This window comes from Sardina pilchardus, chromosome 6, assembly GCF_963854185.1.
Source record: "Sardina pilchardus chromosome 6, fSarPil1.1, whole genome shotgun sequence".
Classification (NCBI taxonomy): domain Eukaryota; kingdom Metazoa; phylum Chordata; class Actinopteri; order Clupeiformes; family Clupeidae; genus Sardina; species Sardina pilchardus.
This window is the reverse complement of record NC_084999.1, coordinates 10,188,163-10,207,762: the sequence shown is the minus strand read 5'-3', so window position 1 is coordinate 10,207,762 and position 19,600 is coordinate 10,188,163. Positions and strand designations below refer to the sequence as shown.

Below are 19,600 nucleotides of genomic sequence, written 5' to 3'. Positions count from 1 at the left end.
AAGGTTTAGTTAGGTTGCAAAGGCGCTGAGTTCACTGATTTGTATCCCTCACTTGTGAGAAGAACACACCTCTGTGGCGTGGCACACATCAAAAAAAAAGACAAAGAGAGAAAAAAAAAAAAAACGGTGTGCAAGCTCAAGCGTTGCAAATCGTTAATGGCAGATTCTGGTTGATGTGTGTGTGATGTGCTTTGTTTAGGGTTTTTGTTTTTGCGTCGTTGTGCGGCTATAAATACGCTCGGCGTGTAAATGCCTGTTTGGGCTGCAGTGCAGGGCAGGTGAAAACAGCCTGCAGTGTTGGCCCCGCCACCGTTTTTCCAGTGGGAGTTCCACTTGTAGGAAAGCGAACCCTAATCCGGTGTGTGTGTGTGTGTGTGTGTGTGTGTGTGTGTGTGTGTGTGTGTGTGTGTGTGTGTGTCTGTGTGTGTGTGTGTGTGTGTGTGTGTGTGTGTGTGTGTGTGCATGTGTGTGTGTGTGTGTGTGTGTGTGTGTCTTTGGGAGTGTATTATTGCCTTACAGCACATAAAGGCAGAATTGTTTATTTTTCTCCTTCTGATTGACTTGCTTGTGTGCACCTCTTTTCCTACGCCTCCTTCTGAACGTTTCATTTCTTTGTCTCTGTTCATCGCTCGAGTCTCTCCAATGTTTGCTTAAACTATTGTTTGTTGGTAAAAAAAAACAAAGTGAGACATAATATCCAATTACAGAGAAGTACAATCAAGATGCAGAGTTTAATATGGCTGTGCAGGAGAGAGGCACACACAAAGCCCAGTGTACTCCAGAATATGCATCTCTGACTTGACACTTTTTTTTTTATTTATCCAGGGTTTAAGTACACAACAACAAAGGATAGATAATCATACAGTAACAGTGGTAGAGTCAGGAGACACATTACACGGTGAATCCATCATCACACACAGCATTACCTAGTGAATAATGAATTGTTTACCCGTTCAGTTCCGATACCCTATCAGCTTCAAGATACAGCACATCTGCCAGGCCTTTGAAAAAGAAAAGCCTAGACATTTTCTTGGCTGTTCAAACAGTCTGGCCCTTGTAGATTAAAGACTCCTTCCTCTTTTTAATGGAGGGCTTCCGCTCACGCTCCGGGCCCCTATTCAAACGTATCGAGCAGTGCGGGGCCACCGTGACCTGCTAGCGTGACCTGTTGGGCACATTTCGGGCACGTGTGGCTGATAAGACAGGGCAGGGGAGCACTGATGGAGGTGGAGGGTTGAGAGTGAAGGGTGGGGGTGGAGGGTGGAGGGGGGTCCGGTGGTGCCGGGTGGCTGACAGGAAGAGGCAGGCAGGGGAGTCCAGCTTCCTGGACTGGCTACAGTGTGTGTGTGTGTGTGTGTGTGTGTGGCGTGGAGGTTGACCTCACTGGTGAGGAGAGGCGAGGCGAAGCCCACCGAGTCTGTCCCTTATCTGCAGAGAGCACAGAGTGTGTGAGGAGTTTCTGTTTTGTTTGTTTAGGGACACACACACACACACACACACACACACACACACACACACATTCACACACACGGGCCTGCCTTATTCCGTCATTTCCCCTCTGACACCTCCCCTCCCCACACACACACAAACACACACACACTACATCAGACGGCTCAGATAAGGACGAGTCCAGGGGTGGCTGAGAAAGTGTGGGAAACGCGCGGGCACTGAGCTGACGAAGTATTGTGTGTGTCTGTATGCGTGTGTGTGTGTGTGTGTCTGGGAGGAGCGTGGGGAGATTGTCTGTGTACTGTATATGTGTGCCAGGAAAAGGATACTTCACAAAACTTGAGTATCTTCTTTTCTGTTTCATATCTTCACAAAGCTTGAGTGCCGTGTTTTCTATTTTATATCTACACTTTTATTTCCCTCTGTAGAGAAAGCATCGCAACTCGACTCTCTCTCTCACCTACACATACATACACACACACACACACACACACACACACACACACACACACACACACACACACACACACACACACACACACACACACACACACACTCATGCACATCGCAAATGCCATTAACAACGACAGACTACAGGCCTTTCATTTCGTGTTGAAACTATCTCTGGTAGCAACAAAGACATTTGTCCAAAAAAATAACCTTTTTTTTTCTCTTTTCTTTGTCCCCACAGTCAATGAGATCATCCGGAACGATCTCTCCAGCATCTCGGTCCACAGCCACGCATAGACGCTCCTGCCCGCAGACGCGCCGAGACCAAAGGGACCACAAGAAAGGGAGAGTCTCTTAATCCAGCTCCATAACCCCCCCTCCTCAAAGACCACCAAGACTTTGTGAGACTGTTTCCCCACTCCCACTGCCGTCCACCATCCTGACCGGTCTCCTGCCCTGGGTGGGGGGGGAAGTTCTCCTACTGGACTGGCCACAGATATCACCCCCCCCCCCCCCCCAGACCTGCACAACTACTTGTTGATTGATTGAATGTCTCACATGAATAGCCTTAAAGCCTGACGAGGTGTACATAGCATTTGTTGCGCTCTTGCCTTAAGTGAGAGAGAAAAAGAAAAAAAAAGGGATTGCTCTTGTATATGGACCAAGACTTTTATGCTCTTTAAACTGATGACCTCCTCTGCATACGAGAGATAGGCTCTGTGGTCTGTGTATGCATATGACCAGTGTGTGTGTGTGTGTGTGTGTACGTGTGTGTGCATGTGTGTGTGTGTGTGTGTATGTGTGTGTGTGTGTGTGTGTGTGTGAGAGTGTGAGTGTGGGGGAGTGAAATAGAAACAGGGTTAGGGAGGAAGGCGACTTGCCATGGGTGTTGCCTTAACAGCATGCACAAATAAGGATGCAATTCTGCTCTCTCTCTCTCTCGCGCGCTCGCCGCGCGCCACATTTCAACCAGGACTGGTTTTTATATGCCTTTTTATTTTCATTGATTGTTTGTTTACAGGAAAGCTGGAATATGTATAGAAAACAAAATGTGCTCATAGAATAGACATCTTCATGAATATCCCATTCCTCTTCCTTTATAATATGGACAGAAATTTCTCTGTAATGGTCTTTGTATAAATATGTTTATTGTTGGCCTGTAAATAAGCATTTCCTGCCTAATGTAGCACTCCCTCCAACCAACACTGAGGAGAACTCCAGAGTCCGCTGGGTCCCAGTGCAATTGAGAATTTCTCTGTATTTCCTCCATCTTTTGAAGGATGTATGGTAAATGTCATAGGGAATGGTTGGGCTTTTTAAGCTGATATATCTGATTTATATGTGTCCATATTTAACTATGTACTGCAGGGATTCACTAAAGCCATGAAGTGGACCATGAACTTTATCCCCTATGAATTGGCTAAAGTCTCCATGGTCATGTGATAGATTTTTGTTAAGATGATGATTGTTGAATTTCAGCAGTTAGACAATCAAAGAGTTTCAAGACAATCATGTGTTTGTTTGTTTTTTAACTGTAATCTATTACCGCCTTGCAAAACAATCCCTAATATTGCCACTGTGGAAGCCTTTCTTCGATGTCTAAGTCAATGCATTCCATTTGATATGTAAATTCAACCAGTGCTTCTTTCATACCACTTGGACAGGGCATGCTATTTATTGCATGTTGTTTACTTTCAGTGTTGATACATGTCACCTACAGTACAGCTAGCACAGACACTTCTCCAATTGGCAATAACATGATACCAAAGAACCATGACCATTTTTCAGAATTGTAAACTGTAATTCTATGCACTCCCTCTCTATCAGGCTCGTCAGGGTTTCATCTCGGGAATTTTCCCCCAGCTTTGTGTTTAGATACTTTAGAGACGTTTGTATTCACACTTGGCATGACCAAAACCGAGTAGACATTTTGAAAAATGGCCGCTGTTCCTTTTTGTAGGCTCTCTTGTCCCTTTAAGTGATCTTGGTGTCTGTTTCTTCACCGTTAATGTCTAAACCATTTGGGGTTAAGGGTGGGTGGTGAATTGTTGAAGAATGGATAACAGAGACCAACACTGAGTTTCGATTGGTGTCCTCGCTGAGAATCAATGTTGTCGCACATTTGTTGTTATATGCTATCAATATCTTTAAAAGCATGCACTTAATACCGATGCTACAGTTGTTATCTTTTTACTTTAGTACGCCATAACTAGCTACATATGTATTTTGGAGTATGTTTCTCTAATGTAGATTATAAACGCATGTGTAATGTTTCTGAAGATTTTCTCTCTTGTGCCTTATTCCGCGTCGTCTCCGATAAATATGATTGTATCTCCTACTCCTGTCCTCTCTTCAGGCACACAGTGAAATATCTCCTCTCCTCTCTAATATGAAATATTTATAGTAATGAAAACGTGTGTGTTATGTACACATTATGCATTCTGCAACATGGATGAATAAAAACTCAATTATTTAAATATCTGTGTGTGATACTTGAGCCACTTCTTTCCTGTGTTTGTTGTACCAGAACATGAGATGATAGATGAATGATATCATTTGCTCCAACCAGGCCAGTACAACGCATAAATCTCCACTCGCTAGCCATACACATATACTGTATGACACATAGTAGGCCCATATAAATTAAGCTGTTTTGGAGCCAGTGTCTATGCACCGCATTGTCAGAAAGAAGTGTGAAAGAGGATAGTTTCCCACAGTTTCGAGTGTCACTATAAATATATATTTCCATTTTATTTATTTCCTCCCCAAAACACTTTAGTGTGTTACAGTAAAACACAGTTGACACAAGCATACCCAATTCAGCTGTATTGCTAATGTACCTTAATATTTATGCTTGTTACAATCTTAGTCAGGACACAGAGGGCTGTCTCTGTCCAAACTCCTACTCCAACCATACAGTAGAGGCCTACATACTGTATTTACCACTGCACAAGGGCCCCTGTTCATAGAGTCATGGTTAGCGCTCGCTGTGCCAGCACTTTGGCCCATTTTCCCAGGGTGGCGAAAACCTGCGGATGATGAAACGATGTCAGGATGGAGTGGGACTCACGGAGTTGCGTCACACGAGGCTCTCTGGAGTACCACCTGTCTGTCCTGCAGACTTTTTCCACTCCGCTACATTTTAGGACTCCTATCGCCATGGTGACAGAAGGCAGGCCCAGGCACCGCTCCCGTATCCCAAGCAGCGGGGCCCGTGGCATTCCAAAAATAACGCACCCATAACACGCTCCAAATTCAGTCACGCCTCTTTTTCCTGGCACATTTTTTTTTTTTTTTTTTTTTTTTTTTTTCACCTGTGTTGGCCCATCACAGACTTGTTTTTCCAGGAGATCTTTAATCTTTGACGTAGGGGTGTTTTCTTTGTGCGCTTTTTTTGTGTTTATATTTCTATTCTTTATTAAAATATTAAAAGACAGAGCAACTCTTACCATAACACATGGCCTTCAAGTCAAACCAATCAGTGATCAACCCTTGATGATTCTGCTTAAAAAATAATAATAATACAAATTAAAAAATGTTTTGCATTTAGCAAAAAATACGTGATATTATGCCTCCTCTGACTAATACCTTGAATCTGTACCTGTTGTCACTCTTTCCTTAACATCACATGCTGGTAAACTGTCTGGAAAAGTGAAACCTTTGTGTCATGAGCACCATGACAGAGTGAAATGTTTTTGCATTCATTTGAATGTGTGTTTGTGTGTGGGAGGTTTGACGTCTGTCGATTTGTGTGTGTGTGTGAGTGTGTGTGTGTGTGTGTGTGTGTGTGCTGTCTGCACACGTACCCTGGCCTATGGCGTGAGCTGTCCAGTCCAGGTGACCATGCAGACTGGTCATATCTGGGCCGTCCCACCGACAAATCACCTTTTAAAAGATGTAAAAAAGACACTTTAAAAGGCCTCCAGATGTCACGGAAATATCTGCACGGTTTTATTTTCCATCTGCAACTATTCAGCCCCATCTCTCTTGGCAAAGGTTGGGAGGAAAGGGGTCAATAGGCCATGTAAATCCAATGAGGTCTGTATGCTACAGACAGCAGGAACCATGAAGGGATACCCCAGTGAAATATGTACTGGTGTCCAGAGCCATATTCCTCCATGCAGTCTCCTGTACGCGTGTCCATTCCTCCATGCAGTCGTCTGCCCACAAAATATCAAGTCGGGTTCTTTGGAAAGTCATGTAGGTTCCTGTGTGCATCAACGTACAGTATAGCCGGACCCCCTAGAGTGGACACTCAAGGCAACCTGCTCCTCTGTGGAGCTCAATGAAGAGCACGGCTGTGTTCTTCTCGGCGTAAAAGTGTGTTTGTGGTTACCTTAATGGTTTAAAAGCAAAGGGGGAGACAGAGTGAGTCAAAGTGAGCAAGCACCCATGAGAGAACAAGAGCGAGAGAGAGCGAGAGAGCAGAGATCATCTTGGCATTGTAGGAGATGATGTCTAGACAATTACAGAGGCCTTTAAGCCATCCACTGTCTCCTCCCTCACTCACTCTTCATTCCCCCTGACACTGATTCCGAGAGAAGGATCCGGAGAAAATGGGCACGTCCATCTATTTATTTCAATGATCGCTCATCATTGATTGGCAGGAGGGTGGGGGCGAGCCAGAGTAATGATCCGCTTTATTTTTTCTTTTACAGGGCCGACATCCTCATTGCCCAGATAATACACACAGTAGCCTCTCTAATGGACATCAAGGATGACCCTTGGATGACCTGACAACACCACCCCATCCTGAAGGCCCAGGTCCAGAGAGACGAGAGAAAGCTTGGAGAAGAAGGATGTAAACACAGAAGCTTACAGTAATAATCCATCATGTCGAGAGTGACAGTTAGTGCCGGTAAACTCATGTCTTGGGACAATATTCATCAGAATACTACGTCTGTAGAAGCAGACAGCAGGGCAGACTAGCACGATAGGAATTCCAGTGTGGAGAAATAACGTTTTTTTTTTTCTTTTTCTTTGAAAGTTACTTTATGAAATGTTAAAATGATTGGTCAGTTTAGGCATGAAATTCGAGGCAAAAGTTTGTGTCAGGAGAAATAAAGTTCTGAAGTTATTTCTCCAGGGACAAATTTAGTTTCGAATTTCATGCCTGTTGACCTATCTTTTAAACTTCCCAAAAAAGTATCCCTCGTCGTAAGTGTGCTGTCATTCAGGGACTTTTGCGATCTGAAATATTTTGCCGTCCGTTTCAAATCGATTTTATTTAATAGCAAGCCTCCCGGCCCTCACTGTAGAAATCGCAGAGGGCTCACAAGGAAGTGCCTTCACGTTTTGCGGCGCAGTAAACATCGAGGTATTTCCTACACTGACCACAGTTCGGACATTCTGTTTCATATAAATCCCTGCAGTCTTCATGTAGCACACTGAAGCTTTGACAGTGGATTATTATGTTAACAGAAGCTAGATTTCACAACTCTGTGTAGGAGTGTGTGTGTCTGTGTGTGTCGGTGTGTGTGTGTGTTGGTGTGTAGGTGTGTGAGTGTGTGTGTGTGTGTGTGTGTGTGTGTGTGTGTGTGTGTGTGTGTGTTGTGTGTGTGTGTGTGTGTGTGTGTGTGTGTGTGTGTGTGTGTGTGTGTGTGTGTGTGTGTGTGTGTGTGTGTGTACAGTATATGTGTGTGTGTGTTGAGTAGGGCACACCAACTTCACTCTCTGTCAGATCAAAAAAGTGCTTACTCCAGTAGCTGGGATCTTATTACTGTGCTATCCTGTTTAAAATATACAAGAAAGCTGTTGCCTGTGCTGAAACATCAGTCCCAGCCTGACTGACACGGCTGCTCATAAATGCATGGAAATGGCCACCTACGTAGAACACTTAAGACGAGCCAGTAATTACTGACTGACTGAGAGCTGCTGTGAGCGAGGCCCTGCTCACTAGTGGAGCAGGCCAAAGCCTCTGAGTCCCTGGGTCCCTACAGTGAGAGCCTTGGGACAATATCTAACTGCAAAACTGCTGTGAGCTTTGTGCTCAAGCTCTGATTTTAGATTCTGATTGCTGGAATCAAATTAGATTCTCTTTTTGGAGAAAAGACATGACTTGGACGCCTTAGATATGCGCCTGTGCACTTACCAGATGGGAAGCAGATGTGGAATCAGTCTGTTCTGAGCTTTAAGAACTGAATTGAATTTGAATAGGAATTGAATAGGAATTGAATTGAATTGAATTGAATTGAATTTAATTGAACTGAACTGAACTGAGCTGAACTGAACTGAACTGAACTGAACTGAACTGAACTGAACTGAACTGAACTGGACTGGACTGAACTGAACTGAACTGAACTGAACTGAACTGAATTTAATTTAATTTAATTTAATTTAATTTAATTTAATTTTAACTGAACTGAACTGAACTGAACTGAGTTGAGTTGAGTTGAATTTAATTGAAAGAAGACATTGGTGATGCTGACACTCTCTCCCTCACACTTTCCCTTTTGGCCAGTGTGTTGTTTGTTATGCATGATTGGAGTAGAGTCCCAACATAGATCCGAAAGAGGAAGAGAAACAGAACGAGACACTTACAAATAAATCAGTTCCCAACCACAACACTAGCACAAACTTTCTGCCACACTGAGATCAAATAAAAGCTAACCGATGTCAGATTTGTTTATGAAGCAGAGATAGAGACCATCAGTCATCCAGTCAGCCAAACAACAACCCATGCCTCCTCGAAGTGTATGTATATCACACCAAGACTTCTGGTGGTGGAGGCCGCTCTACTGAAGAGATTTTTTTACACCCCAGAGTAGCAGCATTGTGGGTCAAGAGTCATAGAATGAGGTCATTCTCACTCCTTTTGCTTCACCCGCCCCCTACCACACACACACACACACACACACACACACACACACACACACACACACACACACACACACACACACACACACACACACACACAAATCCAGCAAGAGACATGACCCAATCGTATAAATCCTCCAGTCTCTCTGGGTGTCTATAGGATCCATGTGTCCCCGTCTGCCAGGGGGATACAGTATCCTGAGCATCGCTGTGTTAAAGGGTTCATTTGCACTTCTGAAGTGCCACATTTCTTAGGTCCACATGGGCAATAAAACGCTCTTAGTTCCTCCGCTATATCCGTGCACTTAACTTACAGGTTCTCTTCTCTGCAGAAGGGATGTGTCTGTGATTTTGACATATTTGTGGTCATCCTCAGATGTTACGTTTTCCAGCCACCTTCAGCTTGCCCCAGACAGCTCTGAGAAAGTGTGTGTGTGTGTGTGTGTGTGTGTGTGTGTGTGTGAGGAGGGGGGAGGACAGTTACATAACGGCAGACTAGACCTGAGCGTTCCTGGCTTTTCCACAAAACTCAACCATTCCCGGCATTCCGGCAACCAGGCCCTGGCCATTAAAGAGCTAGGATTTCCCTCTCATATGTTTTAAATTGGAATTACGATCACAAAAGGCTGCCATACACACGGACCCTAAGCGAGTGAGCAGGCAGGCAGAGGAGAGAGAGAAAGAGAGAAAGAGAGAGAGAGAGAGAGAGAGAGAGAGAGAGAGAAGAGAGGAGGTATATAAGAAACTGTAGAAAGATACTGTAGACGTTCACCACACCAGACAGACATTCATTAGTACAAACAAACAGAGAGCATAGCATGGTGCTGTATAGACAGCTATAGTGATGGATGAGTTGCACTTCCTGCAGTAGTAGTATGATGTCATGTGGTAGTCGAATCACAGATTGGATGACGTGAGTCCGTTGCCCACAACGATTTGCTGTCTGCTCAGTCGAGTAACTTTGTTTCCTGCATTCCAGAGGAACCTCCTAGCACTGTGAATGGTGGCGAGTTCAGCTGGGAAGCCTTGCTCAACACTCGGACCATCTGAGACACAAAACATATGGAGAACCTGAGTGTGATCGCTGACTGTACGTGTGTGTGTGTGTGTGTGTGTGTGTGTGTGTGTGTGTGTGTGTGTGTGTGTGTGTGTGTGTGTGTGTGTGTGTGAGTGGGTGCGAATGTGTGTGAGATGCAATCCTGATGGTGAACACAGATGCACAGCCAAGGCCCATGGAGACCTGAATCAGAAGCTGTGGTCACCTCCGCCCACCTTCACCTCCGCCCCCCCACCGCCCCCACCCCCCCTCCCCCTCCTAAAGGAAGACCCTTGCGGGCGGCGCTCACGAGTGCAAAGGTAACGCAGAGATAAGTCAGTCTGCCCGGCCGAGCAGTCAGGGGAAATGATCCAGACATGACTCCAGCTGCAAGCAGAGGAAATACCCCAGAGTAATGTGACACATTACTCTCTCTCTCTCTCTCTCTCTCTCTCTCTCTCTCTCTCTCTCTCTCTCTCTCTCTCTCTCTCTCTCTCCCCAACACAGAGAGTAGTAGGAGGAGGAGGAGGAGAAGGAGGAGGAAGAAGGGAGCAAATAATACACGTCAAGAAAAAGTAGAAAATCTGGAAAAGAGGAAGAAGGTAGTTAACGATAAGAAAAACACATCGCCATGGCCTTTGGAGAGTGAAACAGCAAAGTCTTTCTTTGAACACAAGTACACAATAAATGTATCCTGGCATAAAGCAGTCCAATGTATCCTTTACCTTTAGAACAAATGATCAAACGCTTCAGGTAGAATTTCAAAACCTGGAGTAGCTTTTGGTTTTCAGGCCAGTTTTCAGTACCAAAACTAACTCAGAGTTCAATTGTTTCATTTAATCTGTATATCACATTAATCATGAAAGCTATTTTAACGTAATAAACCCTGAAGAGTTTCCCCCTCTCCAAGGCTATGCCTTATATTTGAATTTTGGTTAGAGGCCCTAGAAATATTTTCATCCACCAATTGGCCATTATTTTAAGGTGTTGCTCATGTTTCTGAGGAGAGTTTTTTTTCTTCTTCTTCAAAAAGTTTTTAAAAGGTAGGCTACCTCAATGTGCATGTAATCCAAGAATTTTGTCCGTTGGGCTAGACAGATTCTGAGTCAGTTTGGAGTATTATATTATGGAGTACAGTGACACCTTGTGGAGAATGTGGCGCACAACATAGGATCAGTGAACTTTTCAATAACAGGAAATGCATTTATCTAATCAAAGAAATATATTTTTGATAAATGTTTATATATGTTTTATGGGTTCACCGGTAAAATATGTTCTACATTTTGTGTGTAGCAACATCTTATTTAGTCAATTGAAACAGTGATGAAGATGGCAGAAATTAACAGCTATACATTATAAATCTACTTCAGAAATGAAACAAAGGAATTCAATTTGACCATGACAAACTTTATTTAAAAAAAAAGACATGCAATATATATGCAAATACCGGCAAATATCAAAAGAGACACACAAAATGATAAAACATGGTCTTGTAAACTGTTCAATGATATAACTTTAAACCTTACAGTAACAACTCATAAATTAAGGCACTATAGCTCTCCGCTAGTAACAGTAACTGTGGTGTTGATGAGGTTTTGACATTTCGACCATTTAACCTTTACGACCAAGTGTTCTGGAATTACCCAATGTGTGTAACTGGCACTTTCAGATCTGCTGTTGATCTTATTGAGCACCCTACAGCTTGTGGTTACAATATAATGCAAAGACATGGAAAATCCAGGTTTAGAGAGACAGTCCTCTTGGGTACTTATTGTAAGTCTTTGTGTTTGTAACTGACGGAGCAACTAAACTGACAACTGAACGTTTCCATACACAAAGCAAATATTTGAAATATATTTTCACAATATATTTTGAAATATATGTAAATATTTGAAATTGGCCCAAAGACAATATTTTTTACTCTTAGAATATATTTCTTTTTTTCTGTATGTCCATTTCTTTATATTTTTGTTCTGTGTGCCCATACAGGGTCATTCACAACACAAATATATATTTGAAATATATTTTCACAATATATTTTTGAAATATATGTAAATATTCGAAATTGGCCCACAATATATGTTTGACACTTTAAAATATATATCAATATATATTTTGTCTGTATGGATTGATACTGACTTGTGACAATGGAGTATAGGACTTTAACTTTCTACACCAGAGCTTTTCAATTTCTTTTGATAGCAGATAGTTCAGAGGATAAGCATCTGTATGATCACATTCTTTGGAATAGTTGTACATCGCTTGTGCTGTCAAATGACCCAAAAACAAAGCAGGTTGCCAGCCCCGCTTGAAAAAGACTTTATACAACTGCTAACCTAAAGGCCTCCCAAAAAGGAATCGATCAGGTACGTCCTAAATAAATTCTTATCAGTGCATTTTTGTCAGTAGTTATTTCGGGCACTTCGTGTTACAGGGGTCCCCTGAGGTGAAGAGTCCATACACACTGACCAAAGGGAACATGGACATGGCACCGAGCATGGAGCCTAGCTGCACTACAGCTCCACACCACACGAGGGCGCTGTGGCCCTCGTCTCGCAGAATGACGCCAATGATCACCTTCACGTAAGAGAGAGTGAGGACAAACAGTATCCATGTAATGACCTGCAACAGACAGGGAGATAAACATCATCAACCTATGTCATTACACTTATGTTGTGTTACACTTACAATAGCTCACTGTTAAAATTACATTTAAATGATATCTCTTAGTTTGGTCCTGATCTAAGTTTGCTGTAAGCCTTCTCAGTGACCTACTGTAAGATTGGAATATTGTTAGAAACAGTTTTACCTCCTTGAAAATTAACCCTTGAACCTGTTTTTTTTTCCACTAGTCTCTACTGTCAGCTGAACTGTAGACACAGCTTAACTGAACTTCAATGTTATTTATTATATTGCTAGCTATTTTACCGACAGGCTTTTTGCTGGATCTCGGATCGTCCTAAACAGAGACTTACAATCAGTGCTGTTCCTGAGGGAGTGTGGACCAGCAGTGGACAAGGGCTGAGGGCAGCCATGGCCATGATGTACGCCCCAAAGCCAGTACCGGTCAGTGTGAGGAATGCCATCAGCCCCAGAGACCTGAGCCATAAACAGAGACAGATAGAGAGAGAGAGAGAGACAGACGGAGGAGGGGACCACAGGGGAAATGGTATAAGCCTTTAGTGTTTCTGCTAATCACCCAAACAGATTAGCGCCAGGCACTCATATTAAGGCCACTGTTGTGGACAACTGAATGAAAAGAGCAGAGTTTTAATACCTGATGGGCACAAACATGGCGATGAAGCAGGCCACCGGGTTGGCCACGGCCGCCATGGTGGCGGCGAGGTGATAGGCCTGGTTCCCGTACGGCAGGCAGGAGTAGGACTGCACCGACGGCAGCACGGCGTTGGTCAGCGCGTTCACCCAGGCCAGCACCACGAAGATGAAGGCCACCTCCAGCCGACTGTACGTGCCCTTGCCGAAGCTGCTGCGCGGCTCCTCCATCGCCGCGTGGTCCTCCATGTCCGGGTGGCCCAGCATGGGCTTCTGCTCCGGGGTGGGATTCTGGAGGCCCAGCCCCATGTCGCCCTTCTCCCCCCCGCAGCCGCCGCCGCCACTGCCGCCGCCGCCGACGACCCCCGCCGCCGGGCTGTAGCGCTGGCTCAGCTTCTCGCGCGCCACGGCCGGGTGGAGGTTGAGCAGCAGGAAGGCGCCCAGGCACACCAGCATCATGACGCTCAGGAACAGGAAGAAGGCCTGCGCCGAGAAGTTGGCCGGCTGGTACACGGCCTTGAGCTCCCCGGCGACTCCCCAGCCCGACGACGACGACGACGCGTTGTTCACCCCCGCCAGGGAGCCGTTGCCCTGCAGTAGCGCCTCCTGGGTGGCGTTGTGGCACTGCACCATGCCCACGCCCTGGACGAGCGCCACCAGCGCGGGCACCAGCCCGCTCAGGCCCTCGCCGGTGAAGTAGGTGGTCAGGTACTGGGGCGGCAGGCGCATCATGAAGGGCAGGAAGGTGACCGAGGACGTGCAGTCCACCACCGACAGCAGGAAGCTGAGCACCAGCAGCGCCACGCTGTGCTCGGCGTCGCCCACCCACGTCCGGTGCCGCCACAGGAACGCCAGCAGGAACGTGGCCAGCACCCCCAGCCCCACGATGCTGTAGATGACCGGTCGCTCGTCCAGCGCGCCGGGCTTGAAGCGGTGCATGAGGGTGACGAACAGGGGCCCGATGTTGGCCATCTGGATGATGACCGTGAGGTAGGAGGGCAGGTACCAGCCCTCTGGGATGTCGGGCACGATCAAGGGCAGTTCCACCCACATGCCGTTGATGGCTACCCACGAGCCGATGCCAAACAGGCAGGCTAGCACATGTGTCAGAAGAGCCATGTTGCCAGGTAGTGTTATTGTCTCTTAAAGCTTAGGCACTCACTGTTATGAATCTGAAACGTGGAAAGAAAAAGTGTTTTGTAAGCAACAGTAACCATTACCAGTTTTGTTATTGTGTGTGTATGACATGTTTATATTTAATCAAAGACAATCATACAGTACCAAATAGACACAAATCGAGTTACTTAGACTGATTGCATTTGACAATATTTGCATAACATTGAAATGACAGAAGTATGACTGTACAATACATAGGCTTTTTTTTCTGATATTTGAAGACAGACTTTTAACAACTAATGTTGAAACTGAGAAATGTCTCCATGGTGCATATGTCCACTAGCAGTGAGTCATGCTCATCAGCAGAACTAAAGGAAAGCTGGGAGTGTGTGGGTCAGACAGAGGTGAGGTGACCCTTCACACACAAACACACTGCTCTAGTGCCGGTCACACTGCCTCCTGACCCCAGCTAACAGCCCGAGAGCGACCCAGCTGGCTCAAAATAACTACAACACACACACACTCACACACACACACACACACACTGTACCACAGGCTCTGTACACACACAATACAAAGGGATCTGCCTCCTCAATTATTCACTTCCTGATATTCCAGTTTGACTTCCGTACATGTTCACTCTCAAACACTTTAGATTTGCCACTACTGTTGTTGTCCCACATCATAATCTAATTAGGTCAAAGCACGTAAATCCATTAGAGAATGTAGGCATGGTATTAAAGAAACACTTCCCCAAGCACCATGAAGATCCATGTCCCTGTTCATACACTCACACTCACTCACACACACATCCTACCTCGAGTCGACGGTTCCTACCTCTGGGCCGTCCCCTGGGAAATATATCCCTCCATTGTGATTAGGGCATTTTCACGGTTACATCAGCTAGTGTATGTGCGTGTGAAGAGACTGACCTCCCTCCCCCATTCCTCTCTCGTTCTGAGTCTGCCTTGCCGTTCCGGGTATGTGTGTATGTGTGTGTGTGTGTGTGTGTGTGTGTGTGTGTGTGTGTGGGCACCTGACCATGTGCGTAAGCACTACGCAGGCGTGGACTTCCTGGTTTGTCCTACACTCGCCGGCCGGCGACTTTGTCTATGGGCTGCACAGATCACTTTTCAAAGGCAGTCAGCCATGTGCTCCCTCCCTCTCTCTCTCTCTCTCTCTCTCTCTCTCTCTCTCTCTCTCTCTCTCCCTCCCTCTCCCTCCCCCTCTCTGCCTCTGCTTCCTGGTTTGTAGTCTTAGCCAGTGAGGAGCCGGTGTACAGGGGGAGGAGACCCAACCCCCCCTCACCCCACCACCACCACACCCCCTCACCCCACCACCACCACACCCCCTGCTGCTTTCCAGCCCCCACCATTACGCAGGCGACCTTGAGCCAGCCCTCCACAAGCAGGAAGCTTTGGGGTCCCGTCTGACACAGAGGCAGGCAGCTGCTGTGCTGACGCCTGCGCACACAGCACAGATATAACTTCATCAGCAAGGGCTTCTGTTCTTTAATGTGCCCAATAAATTAGCTGATGTAACACGGATACGTAACTCAGAACAAAAGGGAAGGTCACATGACAGCCATTTTGCTTATTTGTTAAACAGGTTTATTTGTTAAACAGGTATGTTTGCTGAATGTCACATTTGACTTTTGGAGCTGATGAGAATCCTACAGACTTCTCTGCTGACTATGTACTATGTAACTATGTACCCCATTGTGTCACACAGTCTTTAACAAACTCAAACTGTACAAACTATTAAATTAGATTGGTGTTGAATTGAAAAGTCAATTTATGGCAGGACACAAATGACGCAGATTAGACACACACACACACACACACACACACACACACACACACACACACACACACACACACACAAAGACAGACAGTAACAGACAGACAGACAGACAGACAGACCGACACAGACACACACACACACACACACACACACACACACACACACACACACACACACACACACACACACATCAACATACCCACACATGTCCATGCACACAAAACAGGTGCTTCTAAACTGTTAAACCTTTGATGTCCTAACAATTTTATAATGCATTTCTGTATACCGATATGGTACAAAGCATAATATATAAGATAAATGGATTTATTTTCTTTAAAGTCTGGTAAATTTATATCATAATGGCTTATAATCATACCACAATACTTTTCTTTGATCATGTGACATTATATAATTTTGTAACAAACTACTAGAAATCATACAGACATTTCTATCTCCAGAAAAGCGATGTGGCTTAGAGAAAATTCATTGTAAATCCTGCGAGGTATTTCATATTAGGTAATATGGGGTCAGTAGGGTTTGTTGCTGTCTCGTCCACTGAGCTGTTAAAACATTCCCACACAGACAGACAGAGAGAGTAGACGTTCTCCACTAACAGCTCTGTGTGCATTAGTACCCAATGTATCCTCTTCTCCAACATTCACTTAGTATTAGCAAAGTAATGACACAGAATTCATTATCATACTATCTATTTGTTATTTACATTTGCATTAAATCTGAGACTTTGAGAATGGCACTTTCTTGTAAGTGCACAAAATAAAATAATACGTTAAAAGGAGATTACGTATATAGAGCAAGTTCCTTTAAAAAAATAATATGTCCATTTATTACACGTATAGACTCAGACAGGTCTTGGTTAGCCTCCAGGATTTGCCTGCATGAGTTAACCATCAAATGTGCACGTATTTCAGTCACAGGAACTCTCTGCATGTTTTGTTACATACATAAGTCAATAGAATATGAATGCGGTACGAAAGAGACCTAATACTGGTCAACTGAACGCTGTTGCTTACCTGAGGTGATGCGGTGGCGCCCTGTGGATGGTGTGTGTGTGTGTGCGCGGGAGTGCTGAGCTGAGGTGTGTTTGAGGAGTTCAGGATGAGCGGAACCGAGCTGGTCAAGGATGAGCTGCATGCGCTGGCATTGAGCTGATCTCTCACTATCAGCTCGGCCTTGCTCTGGTGCTGTGTGTTAAATAGCAGTGTGCACACACACACACACACATAGACACACACACCTCTCCTTTCTCTATCTAATACTCTCTCGCTCTCTGCCACACACACACACACACACACACACGCACACTCACATGACCAGGGGAGAGGTTCACTGGGAGGTTTTGGTTCAGAGAGGTGGAAGAGAGTAGGAGTATAAAGTCCTATCTCAGGGAGATGCCTGGGTGAGGGGGTGTAAAGGGGGGGGGGGGGGGGGTAGTTGGGGGTAGTAGCCAGGGTTATAACCCAGCAGCCAAGTGGGCTGGGGGTGTGCTTTGTTAAGCCAACCAAAAGAAGGCTTTCGACTGCAGCCAGGGAGAGGGGGTGCGGTGCCTTTTGTTCTGGATAAATTCCACGTTAAATTGAATGAGGTGAACTGCCTTGGCCTGTGACATAAGTTTTTTTTGTCTATTTCATAACAATTTCATAACCTTTTACTTGAGCACTGTGATGACAAACCTCTTCACATTCGACTAAAATACAGAATATGGCCATAGATGAAGCTACCGTGTCTTCAGTCGTCCACACCAGGGGTTTGATATTGCACTTATGTGTAGATGTTACAAATGTTTTTGTATTGGTAAACATCTATGAAATGGCAAGCACACATCAATTGAAATTATGTAAATGGACTAACGTAATACGAAATCCTGGAGTATTTGAGTCTGTTTTTCACTCTGTTGCATGATTTGCTTTGCTGAACTGATTCAAGTGGATGGGTGCTGAGTGCCAGCTGCTTGCTGTGAAGACCTTCAGGAACACAAAGCTGCACGGGGCCTTTCTGAAGTTCACCCCGCCCCATGCGTACACACACACAGTGGATGCCACATTCTTGTCTGTTTTCGATTGTTTTCAGTTGTATTTTTACTGAAAAAAGGTACAAAATCTACTTTGGATAAACTCATAAAACTCTGAAATAGTGCATGTTTTAATGTTTTACTAGTAAGGAATTCACCATGTTGTTAAGAGAACAAATTGGGATACCATACTTTTAAATCCTGACACAAACTGAGAAATCCTTGAGCAAACGTTCCTCCTTTGTGTTTAGTCTGAGGGGCTCATCTAAATAGATAAATCCAGGGATCCAACACTCTACAGGGAATGATTTCAGTGGCATAATTGTTCAAGACAATGTCCAGGACATAAACATTACTATCAAAGAATAAAGAACAAGTGTACAGTGATCACATGCATTTTGTTGGTCTTAATTGGACAGTGAGAATTAAAGACAGCTAAAGAAGAGTTGCCTCTCAGGTGAAACATTACAATGTTTAACAGCCACAATAAGATATTTTTATGTTCTTTCAGTGTGCCTTTTATACGAAGTGTTTTGTGTCACAGACAAAAACCTCAATATTGCATTGTTTAATTCACTACCTACTGTGAGATGTTCTGAGGAGAGCATGTGAGCCAAGCCAAATGGATATGGGAGCCTAAACACAAGAGTCTATTGTGACTTAGCCTTGGGTGACAGCACATTTCCCATGACATAATGTCACATCTGTGAACACAAAAAAATACATTTTGTCCTCTGCCCCCATCCTTCCCTTATCTGGCTATCAGATTCCAACACGGTTATTCCAGACTTTACTTATGCCTGTCCTGTTGCCCATACTTGGTTGTTTTAAACATTTACAGCTATATTACAGACTATTTCCTGTTGTAAATGTTTTAAATGAAAAACATGAATACATTTTATCTTATTTGTTTAAATCAATATGCAAATATTGTCCAAATGATTTCAAGAATAAAGATCATCACCACACACTTGTGTAATATTACCAATTGTTTATTCAGCGCAAACAAGGGATTTCGCTGTCAGCTTCTACAGATTGGACAGTGATGTGCAGTGATGCCCTTTAATCTCGAATTCTGATATTCCTGCATATCACCACTGCAGCAATTTCCCGCATATAAGCTGCATTGTGTATAAGCCTCAGGAAAGAAGTTGAAAGAAACAAAACCATATTAACACCATATTAACTGCACCCTTGTATTAACCTCATAGCTGAAGAAATTTTGCAAAATCAATGTATAAGCCTTGTCTGAATCGTAGGGGTGGGATAAACAGTTGTCTTTCAAATTCCCTCTCCACGCAATAGGATAGCGTTAAACTAATCATGTTCTTGTTTTCAAGTAGGAGGATGCTTGACGGTTGCAACTTCTGGTCGCATGTCAGTCATCATTATGTTAAGCCCGCCCACCAACTCTATACACGATGTGATTGGTTTGGTGGTTTCTGCCTGAGCCCAGCTCCCAAGTCAAACGGAGAGTTGTTAGACTGCTGTTAGATTTGCTGCCACTAGGGGCGTCTAGATTTCTAGGCTTTATCACCACCACCTGTGTTCCGAAAACAGCCAGTGCAAAGGCATTTTATCTTATTAATTATCCACATGACGATATGTTTAGGATTCTGAAGAAGGGA

At 44.5% G+C, this 19,600-nt stretch overlaps 2 protein-coding genes across 4 annotated transcripts in view; one reads left to right on the top strand and one right to left on the bottom strand.

Moving 5' to 3' along the window:
* Nucleotides 1-4,347, top strand: part of LOC134082571 (nuclear factor of activated T-cells, cytoplasmic 1-like) — a 77,792-nt gene extending 73,445 nt beyond the window's left edge. Inside the window, exon 10 of the mRNA XM_062538383.1 lies at nucleotides 2,141-4,347. Coding sequence (XP_062394367.1) covers nucleotides 2,141-2,196 — 56 coding nt within the window. The 3' untranslated portion in view covers nucleotides 2,197-4,347. The remainder of the gene's footprint in view (nucleotides 1-2,140) is intronic.
* Nucleotides 4,348-11,113: 6,766 nt separating this feature from the next.
* Nucleotides 11,114-17,206, bottom strand: LOC134082570 (riboflavin transporter 2-like). Of its 3 annotated transcripts, none has more exons than XM_062538379.1 (4): nucleotides 16,975-17,206; nucleotides 13,029-14,196; nucleotides 12,727-12,850; nucleotides 11,114-12,373 (listed from the first exon to the last, which is right to left on the bottom strand). In XM_062538379.1, exons 2-4 carry the CDS (start codon nucleotides 14,141-14,143, stop codon nucleotides 12,161-12,163), a joined length of 1,452 nt encoding a protein of 483 aa, XP_062394363.1. In that variant the 5' UTR covers nucleotides 14,144-14,196; nucleotides 16,975-17,206; the 3' UTR covers nucleotides 11,114-12,160. The 3 variants fall into 3 exon arrangements, with proteins under 3 accessions (XP_062394363.1, XP_062394364.1, XP_062394365.1); XM_062538380.1 differs by lacking the exon at nucleotides 16,975-17,206 and adding an exon at nucleotides 14,958-15,338; XM_062538381.1 differs by lacking the exon at nucleotides 16,975-17,206 and adding an exon at nucleotides 14,978-15,338.
* Between the last annotated feature and the right edge of the window lie 2,394 nt (nucleotides 17,207-19,600).

Coding starts and splice junctions, on each gene's coding strand:
- LOC134082570 (XM_062538379.1), bottom strand. CDS start 14,143: ATGGCTCTTCTGACACATGTGCTAGCCTGCCTGTTTGGCATCGGCTCG. Junction 12,851..13,028: donor GCCATGTTTGTGCCCATCAG/GTATTAAAACTC, acceptor TTTATGGCTCAG/GTCTCTGGGGCTGATGGCAT. Junction 12,374..12,726: donor CCTCAGGAACAGCACTGATT/GTAAGTCTCTGT, acceptor TGTCTGTTGCAG/GTCATTACATGGATACTGTT.